Source organism: Poecilia reticulata, linkage group LG4 (genome assembly GCF_000633615.1).
Source record: "Poecilia reticulata strain Guanapo linkage group LG4, Guppy_female_1.0+MT, whole genome shotgun sequence".
In the NCBI taxonomy this organism is placed as follows: Eukaryota; Metazoa; Chordata; class Actinopteri; order Cyprinodontiformes; family Poeciliidae; genus Poecilia; species Poecilia reticulata.
The window spans coordinates 8,492,929-8,504,523 of NC_024334.1; the positions used below are offsets into that span (position 1 = coordinate 8,492,929).

At 36.6% G+C, this 11,595-nt stretch overlaps 1 protein-coding gene across 1 annotated transcript in view; it reads left to right on the forward strand.

Annotated features, from left to right (window-relative positions):
* Positions 1-9,033, forward strand: part of jak3 (Janus kinase 3 (a protein tyrosine kinase, leukocyte)) — a 12,705-nt gene extending 3,672 nt beyond the window's left edge. Inside the window, exons 2-21 of the mRNA XM_008406884.2 lie at positions 20-165; positions 401-695; positions 1,599-1,721; positions 1,822-1,979; positions 2,067-2,178; positions 2,461-2,641; positions 2,937-3,061; positions 3,192-3,323; positions 3,430-3,517; positions 3,838-3,962; positions 4,118-4,256; positions 4,334-4,485; positions 5,459-5,609; positions 6,339-6,466; positions 6,561-6,750; positions 6,995-7,119; positions 7,688-7,860; positions 8,199-8,316; positions 8,398-8,511; positions 8,612-9,033. Of these exons, the coding sequence (XP_008405106.1) occupies positions 20-165; positions 401-695; positions 1,599-1,721; positions 1,822-1,979; positions 2,067-2,178; positions 2,461-2,641; positions 2,937-3,061; positions 3,192-3,323; positions 3,430-3,517; positions 3,838-3,962; positions 4,118-4,256; positions 4,334-4,485; positions 5,459-5,609; positions 6,339-6,466; positions 6,561-6,750; positions 6,995-7,119; positions 7,688-7,860; positions 8,199-8,316; positions 8,398-8,511; positions 8,612-8,716 (2,880 nt within the window). The 3' untranslated portion in view covers positions 8,717-9,033. The remainder of the gene's footprint in view (positions 1-19; positions 166-400; positions 696-1,598; positions 1,722-1,821; positions 1,980-2,066; positions 2,179-2,460; positions 2,642-2,936; positions 3,062-3,191; positions 3,324-3,429; positions 3,518-3,837; positions 3,963-4,117; positions 4,257-4,333; positions 4,486-5,458; positions 5,610-6,338; positions 6,467-6,560; positions 6,751-6,994; positions 7,120-7,687; positions 7,861-8,198; positions 8,317-8,397; positions 8,512-8,611) is intronic.
* The last annotated feature ends 2,562 nt before the right edge of the window (positions 9,034-11,595 follow it).

Sequence of the window (11,595 nt, forward strand, 5' to 3'; positions counted from 1 at the left end):
TTTTTTTTTTGGTGTTTAGTTGAGAAGTGACTTCATTGCGAGTGAAGCAGGAATCGTTCCACCTTTGAGCGCCCAGGAGGAATGCCTCGGCCTTGCTGTGTTGGACTTGTGGAGAATGGCTAAAGAGCGACGCCAGACTATAAGAGAGCTCTGCAAAACTGTCAGGTATTTACAGCTGAATAAAGCTTTATTTTGTTTTTCAAAATAGATGACAACAAATMAGTTTTTCAGTTTAAAGTTTCTGATGTGGTTGTTTTTGATATATGTATGCAGCTAGCAAAAGARCACATAATAACACATAATGTGTTCTTTTACAATATTTGAACCACTATAGAGTTTCTAGTGAAAATATGCTGTATTTGGTAAAGTCTCTTGTTTTACCTGGACTGCTCTTCCTCAGCTATAAATCCTGCCTCCCCAAGTCACATCGGCATGAAATCCAGAAACGAAACCGCCTGGACCGCTTTCGAATCAGGAACACCCTTAAGCGTTTCTTGAAGAAACTTGGCAAATGCTCAGTGGACGAGTACAGCCTGAAGCTCAAATACCTGATTGAACTGGCTGGCATCGAGCCGTCTCTCGGGAGTGAGACCTTCCGTGTCAATCGTTCTTCCTCCCACACAGAAGCAACTTTCACCCTTCTGCGAGTCTGTGGGGAGACAGGAATTCAAACTGGTCAACTTGATGGAGCCCTGGTAAGAGCAAGGTGTTTGTGGGTTCAATATTTAGATCAACAAATTATAATTTCAGTAAATTGGTCTTATTTCTCAGTGTATGGAAACTGTATTTTTAAACATTGGTGYAGTGCCAGTGTCAAATAGGACCTTTGGGTTTAGTGAGATTTCAGAATTACAGGTGACAATATTTAGGTTTCAAGAGGTTCCTCGGTTTCGAGAATTTTGCATTTCACACTTGAATGTCCAAACAAAGTCTATGAGTTTCAACTAGTAATGCAGTTCAAAACTTTAGCAACAAAGGAGTCAACCCTATAACATAGACTACATTGGATAGGATATGTTGATATTCAAGCAGTTTGAATGAACTACTAATCACTCCTTTAAAAAGTTCATAAAGATTCCAACCAAACTGTAATCAGTTAATCAAAACACTGTAATCTCATCAGTGTATTCCAGGATGAGGACATCTATATTAAGTACACAAGAGAGCCCAGAGGACAAAACCTTGAGGTGTCCCAAAGTAGGTTAGTATAATGTACAGTATAAAGACTTTTAGGCCAAATCTTGCAAAAAGTTTCCAATTGCAAGATTGGAAACAGTAGGGCATCAGTGCAGTGGCGCGATTTGCATGAAGATCTACGTTTCCGCATCCACCTGAATAATGTGTAGTTGCGCCACTGCTTGGGGATAGGGGAGGGGGGGGGATTTATATTTTTGCATCCACCTGAATAATATGTAGTTGCGACCCTGCATCAGTGTATGGGGTCAAACACTTACAGACATCTTCAGATAACTGGTTGCCCTTATGTTCCAGGGTTTAATCTTTCCATCTTTTTGGTCAAGTGTTACTTGGTTACCCTTAGTAGAGAAGGAGTTTTTGTTATAAAATAAGTCCATCTGCTTTTTTTTTTTTTTTTTTAGGAATGGCAGACCTTCTGTGATTTCCATGAAATTGTAGACATCAGCATTAAGAGGATCTTGAACGAGATGGTCCCACAAGACAGCAGGATGGTAACGATAACTCGGAAGGATGACAGATGCTTGGTAAATACTTCTTTACAAAAACTTTTCTTAATTTGTATTTTATATTAAAGTTTTGCTTTTGTATTCTTATGCTGTTTGGTTTGCTCATTTGCCATTATAGGAAGCTAGTTTCCAGAGTCGCAAAGAGGCACTTTCGTTTATGTCGCTGATCGACGGCTATTTCAGACTGATCACGGACTCAAGCCATTTCTTCTGTCAAGACATTGCTCCACCAAGCCTTCTAGAGGGACTCAAAAACTATTGTCATGGCCCTATCACGTGGGTCTTTTTGAACAGATRTTTAATTTGACTATTATTTTGACGTGAACATGTTTAAGATGTCTCTTTTACATTTTGTGGAATCAGATCAGAGTTTGCAGTCAACAAGCTGAAAAGGTCAGGATGCACAGGCGGTACCTTCCTTATCCGGCAGAGTCCAAAGAACTACGAGAACTTCTTCCTCACTGTTTGTGTTCAGGTAAAGACAGCAGGAGATAAGAATTATACACTCATTCATTTTCAAATGGCTTATGTAGCTCTTCTGTGTATTTCAATAACCTGACATCAAAAAGAGAAAGTCTTTGGATTTACATATTGTTGAAAGAACCTTTAAAAAGTATTATAGGAGTCACAATCAATGTTATGATTTAGGATAACTGGCCATTATATACCGATGACGTCCCTGTTTTTTTTAATACTACTTCTTTATCTATAACCTATTGTAAATTGTAAATTAAATCTATTTGTTCTATTTCTGCAGACCCCTCTTGGCCTTGATTATAAGGACTGTCTCATTATTAAAAATGAGAGCTACAGTCTTCCTGGTCTCACAAAATCATTTTCCAGCTTGAGAGAACTCACCAACTATTACCAACACAACAAGCTGCTGTTGGCCGAAATACCCGTCAAGTTAACTCGCTGCTGTCCACCTCGACCCAAAGGTACAAAGTTATGTGAGTTCAGGGACACTTAGGTAAATGTAAAGCTTAAACGACAAAAGGAGAGCTGCAGTGCTGCTTCATCAAATGGTTCAATTGAAATGTCTGCAGCTATTTGACACAGATGGACAAATAGGCTATTTTTTTTTTATTAGTTGAATAAATTTCACAATTTCCTTTTTATCATACAAGCTCAAGATAGTTTTGTAATAATGTTTAGATCTAAAGTTACAGCCAATGTTCCCATAGAGTATGTGTTCAAGTGGAAGTGAACATATATGTATTTCTGTCTCTGCAGAACTCACAAATCTCATAATAGTACGAAACAGCAGCTTGTTTGAAGCTCAAGGATCTCCAACACCTGAAAGAAACAAGTTCAGTCACATTCAGATCCACATGATCAAATTYGGAGACCTGAACTGGGTAAGTATTCAGATGTGGGACCAAAACTAACATAGCACAACCTTTATCTTTGGGCTGTATGATTTTTATTTTTGTTCTCACTTAAGTCTTTCACAACAATTAGTGCAATGACTTTGGTATTTCATGTCAGGGTGACAGCCTTGGACAGGGCACCTTCACCCGAATCTTTAAAGGCTATAAAACTGACTTCCGTGATGGAGAAAAACACATGACTGAAGTCATCCTAAAGGAGCTTGACTCTGCTTACAAGAACTGCTGGGAGGTGGGTTTTTGTGACGCAAAGCAGAATGTGTGAGTCATTAAAGATTCAGCAAATTCAAGTTTCCTATGTATGTTTTGTGTAACATTACAATTTYTTTCCCCCAAAGTCACTYTTCGAAGCTGCCAGTTTGATGAGCCAAATTTCTCACAAACACCTCCTCCATGTATATGGAGTCAGTGTACATGAATCACAAAGTAAGTTCAAACCAACTAGATTTTCTTATTGTTTTATGATATTATAATATTAAAATGAAGTGTTTTAACTGATCCAAACAGCTTGTGAGACAAAAACAGCATCAAATTTTGGTGACAAAGGTTAATTTCCTGAAATTTAATTAATGTTTTTGGTAAAAAAAAATCCACTGCGTTTGCCACAATATGTTACATGTTCAGTGATAATTTAGTCTCCCTCAGTCCTTATGTGACCCTGCTCAGTTCTTGTTCACGTGAGTGAGCATTTCAGAATTTGTATTTGAAGCCCAGCTGTAGAAACAGATCTTGCTGTGCTGTTACAGACATCATGGTTCAGGAGTTTGTCAAGTATGGAGCCCTTGACCTGTACTTGAAAAGAGGAACATCTGTCTCAGTGAGCTGGAAACTCAGCATAGCCAAACAGCTTGCATGCGCACTCAACTTCCTGGTAAGAAAGACATTTAACAAAACAGACTCTGCAGAAAGTTAGGTTAAATTTGTTTATGTGAAAGCTTTATAGGTTTTGGAAATAGCTCATAAAACAAGAAAACTAGAATAAAACTTTATATTTGTCCTTAAGATAAAATTACAACTCCATTACAGGAAGAGCAAAACATTGTTCATGGAAATATCTGTGCTAAAAACCTGCTGCTGGCAAGAGAAGGCGACCCCTCGCTGGGCAGTTCTCCCTTCATCAAGCTGAGTGACCCGGGCATCAGTGTGGTCATGATGGGAAATGATGGTAACATTAATTTATTTTATTTTATTTTTTCACAAATGAAAAACATCAAAGTTAATTAATGAAATTTCTTTTTTCAGTTATTTTGGACAGGATTCCCTGGGTGGCTCCTGAGGTGCTTGATGCCCCAGACAACCTGACGCTCGAGTGCGATAAGTGGAGCTTTGGTGCCACTGTGTGGGAAATTTTCAACGATGGAAACTCCCCATTGAGAGGCTGGAACTTAGATCAGGTATAATCAGTCATTCATGTAGCGCAGAGGCTGTGCAGCGTTACAAGTCACTAATTCTTATTCAGTTGAGACTGAGTGGGAACACTTTAATGTTCCCTAATAATTTGTGCAGATCATCAGATTTGCTTTATTCAAAATGTACATTTGATTTAGTCATGTACAAAAGACTAAATCTTTTGCACATGACTACAGAAAACTATATTTAAGTTTTCAGTTTTTTTATATTCTTATTTTGTACTTTTGTGAATCAAGTCTTCTCAAGTTGTTCTTTATAGGTGGATGTATGTCTTTGTACAAAAAAACAGGAGAATAAACTGTAATGTGGAGGAGAATGATGTCAATATACTGAGAACGTTTAGCTGGCATTTCTCATAAAAATATGACCACAAGCTTTATTTTAACTTTGTTTGCACAATATTAATTCATATAGCTAGAAGCATCCGCTTTTAAATGCTTTTATGTGTTTTAGTGGTACTTAAACTTTAGAAGGTTAGTACAAAATAAAGCAATAGCATTTTCAATGGCTCACTAATATTTTGTATTAGTTTTATTGCACTTGTGATTATTGTCATTCTGCTAATACATAATCCTGCTGAGGTGTAGCGCTCTTCATTTACATATATATAAATCTATTTCATTTCCAATTTTGGCTATAAAACAATTTAAAAAATACAAGACTTAAATGAATAATAACATTTATTTATCCATACTGCTTTGCATGAATATTTCTGTTGTGTTCCTGCATTGGCAAATATGGTAAAAGCACTAAACTACTATAATAGTGCTATAATGGTCTAATAATGTCAACCACAAAAGCACTTTCACAATAGAGCCCACAAGGGGAATACATTCATGCACAGATCGATCAGTGGGCAGCTCTGGGTTATGTGCCTTGCACACTGACATAGTCATACCAGCAACTTTCCAATTGCCAAGCACTTGTAAAATGTGCTTGTTTGTGTTTTTGCTGCAGAAGAGGAATTTTTACGAGAACATGCATCAGCTGCCTCCTTCCCAGTGGACAGAGTTAGCAGATCTGATTGCTCAGTGCATGGACTATGACGCCGCCTTCAGACCATCATGTCGCAGTATCATCCGCCAGCTCAACAGTCTCATCACATCAGGTAGTAACCTACACTCAGGTAAAACATTTCTGCTAAGCAGCGCCACCTGTGGGAAGCAGTGTTAGCACAATCAGGCCAGCTGACAGCTCTGCCTTGGCCCAGGCATGATACTCACACCCACAACATTCTGTAATTAGTATATTAATTAATATTATTTATCATTTAAAGGCCTAATTAATCTTGTCTAGCTGTAGTCTGTAAGCTGTAGCTGCAACTTGCTCCTCAGGTGACTCGTACTGTTTTTTTTATCAAAGTGATGGAGGCTGGCTGACTCAAAGCAGAGGAACAGATTGAAGCTGAATACTTTCCTCTCCGCCTGTAGAATTTCAAACTCTACTAGACGCTTAAGAACTCCAAGTTGAACTTGTGTTGGCGACCAAACCAAATATTAGTCTTATATTTTTCTCCACCATGAAGCAAAAAATATACTCTATTCTATCAAATCATAATTTGATAGATAAGACAGAGGGTACGGTTTTAGGTCTCCTCTGACTCCTCTGACCCGGGAAAACTGACTTGGTTGTCCACACCTGTTGGCGGCCATGGTCTCAATTATTCTACTCATCTCTTTTTTTAAAGCTTTTTGTGGAATAAATATTTACCTGTGTAAGATTTTAATTAGATTTACTTTGTTGTTTTAAATGTTTTACATGTACTGTAGTATTTTCTATATTTGTGAGACATTGTATCTAATGCAGCTGCTTTGTGTATTTATGTGTTTTGTGACAGATTATGTCATACTTCATGCTACTGAACCGGTGACACAGAGCCCCATGTCCAAAGCTCTCAACCTTGTTCCACATGATCAAACACTGTTTGAGGAAAGACACTTATGCTACATCTCCCCACTGGGAAAAGTAAGTTTGAAACAACAAATTATCTACTAAATCTTGCGTCGTACTTGACTTTTGCAAAATGGTCATTCTCAGAATCATCTGGTTATATCTGCAGGGAAACTTTGGGTGCGTTGAGCTTTGTCGCTACGACCCTTTGGGTGATAACACTGGCGAGCTCGTGGCTGTGAAGAAGCTCCAGCCGAACAAAGGCTCCAATCTAGAGGATTTCCAGAAGGAGGTTAAAATGCTGAGTGTTTTACATTGTGACTACATCGTCAAGTACAGAGGAGTCTGCTACAGCATGGGTAAAAATGATACACACTTACGGACTGGAACATAACAGAAAAAGCCTTAAAATAATTGTTAAAAGAGAATAAAATGCAAAATCTAAAATTGTTGCTGAATAATCAAATAGTATGTTATTAGATTATGCCTAATTATTATTTATGCTTTAATTAAGAGACGTTAGAAACTTACCATTGTATTTATGCACATTTGACATTATGCACTGGGCTAACCTGGTTTATTGAATTGCTTGATTGTCCACAGGTCGCCTTAGCATGAGCTTAGTGATGGAGTATCTGCCTTATGGCAGCCTTAATGGCTATGTGTGGACTAACCGTCACAACATCACCACCAGGCGGATGCTGCTTTTCTCTTCTCAGATTTGTAAGGTAAAGGCCGCAGACATCAGCCTTTTACAAATACATAAAAATGGACGAGGTTTATATTTGATTAACAAAAATGTAAAGATCAAATCTTTACTATCACAAAGTATGACTCATGGTGGTTGAATTACGTGTGAAATATAACGATGTAATTTGAACTTTTATGTCCATTGCATTTAAAACATGCAAATCAAAAATGTCTAACAGCAGCATCACATGCAAATTCTGACTGTGCCAGCTGATATGTTGGTCAGCTTGTTCTCTCAAATCAGTGCTACTTCAGTTTAGATCTTAACATAAAGTAGGAAAAACAAACCATTTTTTCAGCTTTAAATTTAGCAAACATGCTGAGGAAACACTTCTGTTTCCTCCGAACCTGTAACGCAGCAAATTCCTAGGATAACAATTTTGATAGGTCTTTTTGACTAGTAGTCCAACCAAACATGCAATAAAAAAAAAAAAACTGAGGTAAAAAAAATCCTCCCCGACTGAAAATGGTTCACTAATTGCAGGTTTGACAATTTCTTTTCTGCCTCACATTCTTTTTTGTGCTCACCTGTTTTGACTTTTGCAGGGTATGGAGTACTTGCAGACGCAGCGTTACGTCCACAGAGACCTCGCAGCAAGAAATATTCTTGTTGCCAATGAGTCGCTGGTGAAAATTGCTGATTTTGGCCTGACGAAGGTTCTTCCCTTTGATAAGGAGTACTACCGCCTCTCTCAGCCTGGACAGAGCCCCCTCTTCTGGTATGACCTCTCCTGTTTGAAATATGAACGAGAGAACAAAGTACAACTACCAGTAGTTTTAAACAAAAAAAATAATTGAAACATCACTTATAATATGTAAAAATTCAAGATCAAGTTAGAAAAAAAGAGTGGATTTGAGTGGACCTACTCCCCTTCAAGGGCATGTACACTTTATAGATACCACGTTCAGCACAATCAAAGAGGATCAGGGTCTCCAGAGCKGACATGATCATTGCAAAAGTTTCAAACAAACATCTTGTCAAAGTTCGTGACCTGAAATGTAAAATAAAAGTGTGTTTTAAGCTTTTGATAAAGTCTTGTTGCTGCATGTTTTGCAGGTTAGCTCCGGAGTGCCTTAATGAAAATAAATTCTCCCACAAATCAGATGTGTGGAGTTTCGGGATCGTTCTCCATGAGCTCTTCTCTTACTGTGACAATAGCATCAATCCCAAAAGAGTAAGTGGGACATTGTTACATTCAGGAATGCAGGGTGTCTAATGTTTATTTTAAATTACAATAATATTTCTTTCTGATCAGCTTTGTTTGCAGGAGATCGGACAAAATGTCCAAGGTACATCTCTTTCCATGCATCTGTCAAACATGCTGGCGAGCAATTGGAGGTTGCCCGCTCCTCCAAACTGCCCTCTGCAGGTATGTTGGCTCTGTCTCAGTATTGGGCACCACCTGAATAAAAAAACATCTCTACAAATATAATTTGTTACATCTAATCATTTTCCCACATTAATCCCAGGTCTACAGTTTGATGAAGGACTGCTGGACGCACGACTTTGACAAGCGTCCGTCTTTCTCTGACCTGTCAAAAAAGGTTGAAAATATGATCCAGGACGACAGATAAAGCACAAAAGGCTGAGAAAGAGGCCTTGCTGAACCACACAGACATTGTTCAACAGCAGCAGTATTGAATTTTACGTTTTATTTATTGTCTTCCTCAGCAGTATTTCCTTAATTTTTGTTCTTTCCTTTATTTTGAAGCCTGTGGACACTTGGTAATGAGTAATTGTATCATATACATTGGTTTCAGTGAAAGCAGCAAAAGTTAATGTACAGCTTTTTAATGCTCCTTATCACATCATGTTGCTGGGATTTTTGGTAACACTTTATTTGAAGGGGTGTGCATAAGACTGACATGACACTGTCATAAACATGACACAACACCTGTCATGAACATAAAGAAGTCTTTATGAATGTTTATGACAGTTGTCATGAAGTGTCATTCGGTAAATAATGACACTTTTAATGCAAAGTTACTGTAAAAGTTGCATTGAAAATCCATTAAAAGTGCCAACTGAACAAAAACTTTCATGGCACAGATATGGGTTTAATTTCAATATAAGTGCTTTGTTTAATTATTTCTAATCTCTGCAGATATACCATTTGACAAGTACCCACAGTTTGGCTGAAAATTTGTCTATGTGTAGAGTTTCTCAAAGGTTTCTTTAGTGTCGCTCAATATTTTCTGACTTTAGTTGTAAATGGTTAATTTCAATGTAAGTGTAATCCTCTCTTAACGATGTAGTTTAATTACATTAATCCAATCATAGCTTTTTTATTTTTTTGCTTTCTTTAAAATATCTGACAGAATCACAGAGCAGTCTAATTGTCATTAGTAATATGAATAAATAACTCATCTTTATAAGGCTATTTCTAAACTCAAAGTCATTTCAATATTTTATTTAAAATTTTGTAAAAACAACAAAATGTAGGAAAAATATATTTTAAACAACAGGGATAAAATAAAAACTATCCAACAGATGATTTTGTCAATCTCAAAAAGTTTATAGAAACACATTTTTAAAGGTCATTTCATGTGTTTCAGAGATTTGATTGCAGGTGAAATAGTTTTCAGGTTTTATTTTATTAATATTCTTAATTAGTATAACAAGGATTTTCATTTATGCTGTTTGTTGCCTTGTGTTTGAACTGATTCTCTCAATAAACATTCATTTTGTCCCATTGATTCTTTATTTCTTTTATAAAAACAAATTTGAATAAACCTTCTCCTGATGTACATTTTGTCTTGAAATGTAATTAAAGATAAGTAACTTTTGCCTGTGCCCGTTTGTTGGTGATGCATGATAGATAGCATGATTAAATAGAACAAAACAATTAACTGAATTTTAGATAACTTGCTGTCAACCATCTGAAAATTTGCTATAACATAAAATTGTCATTATATTGTTAATATGATGAACTCAGCTTTCAAATACTGGGACATTAGTGTTTTCTCCAGTGCAGTGGACTTTTAATAAAAAAAAAGGCTTTGTTTCTTATCCTTCTTATCTTTAGCCCCCAAGATATGACATTTAATTTTCTTCTAAATTACTTGCTTTTGGAAAAACATATTATTTCTGCTCATGCTTTACTTTCTCACCCTTACATTTCATATCTAAGTTTGAGCCTTAATCACTTAATCTATTCAAAAAAAGTTCCTGGAATAAGATACTGCATTATATTTTTTAAAACTGACTTACCTTTATCTCCCACGATCTTCTTATGGCTAAAAGTGGTTCCTTCTTTATCACTTCTTACTGCCAAATAGCTTTGCATTTTCTGTCTTGAAACCACAATCTAAAATCCACTTAGACCCTTCGGTAATCTTCTTACGGTTATATCATAATCGCCAATATGTTCCACAACAGCTTTATGCAACCAAATACCAGTTAAAGCTTATGAGTCAAAGTTCAAAATAAAACCTTTTGTGAAGATAAGAAAAGAGGTACAACATCCTCTTAATTCTTGTACCCTTCCTCATGGTCACAAAGAGAGGGAAAATTGTGAAAACCTAAGGAATGAGACCTAATTTAGAAGTATTTCTGAAACACACACATGAACACACAGAAACTTCAAAGTCAAAGTTACTTAAATTATCTGCCTTAAGCTTAACTACATCACCAGTTGTAATTTGGGGCTTCCCTCCAACGTTGTGGGAGTCAAAAGTTTGGCTGACAGTACAGTTATCTGTCTCTTTGTCCCACTATTTTCATGATAATGTACTTTGCTTCTCCTTATGAATTAGGAATTAGGTCTCCTCCCCATTGAAACTCCCTGAACTTGCAGGTGCAGCCGGTTTCAGTGACGTCTGGTCTTGCCCATAAAGAGGATTTATTTCAACAACCCCTCACAAAGAGAACTGCGACATCAGCCATTGAGTTTCAAAATAGTGGTTTAGATTGATTTCTTTCCTCAATCCAGTCAGCTACAGCATGCTTTTGTCCTTCCAAAAGGATTTTGAATCATAAAAAGGAAATGTTTGTGCTTTTCCAAGCTTGATAAAACATGAATCCTATGCTTATTTGAAACCTAATTTAAACTTAAAACACCTGTCTTCAAAGCCTTAAATGTCATTACTAAGTTATTTCCGAAATAAAAATTTGTAAATCAGCTTCTAGACAAGAGATGTTTCAACATTCAAACCAAAGATTATATCTTCCAAATCCACTTGGGTTGAGAAACACATTTTTATTTTTTGTACAACACTGAATTAACTGATAGTTTTAAATAATATAAAATAAGAATGTAGGTATTGCAGTAATGAAAAATTATCTGGTTGTAACTTCATATTAAAATGGACTGTTCTACGTGTAACATCTCCTCATGAACATGTAAATTATATGTGAAGCGACAAAGTAGCTCCCTAGTCACAAGTTAACATATAGGAGCCGGTCTTGTGAGAGACATATTCTAATAAATTAGAAAAACTGATAAATATCACCC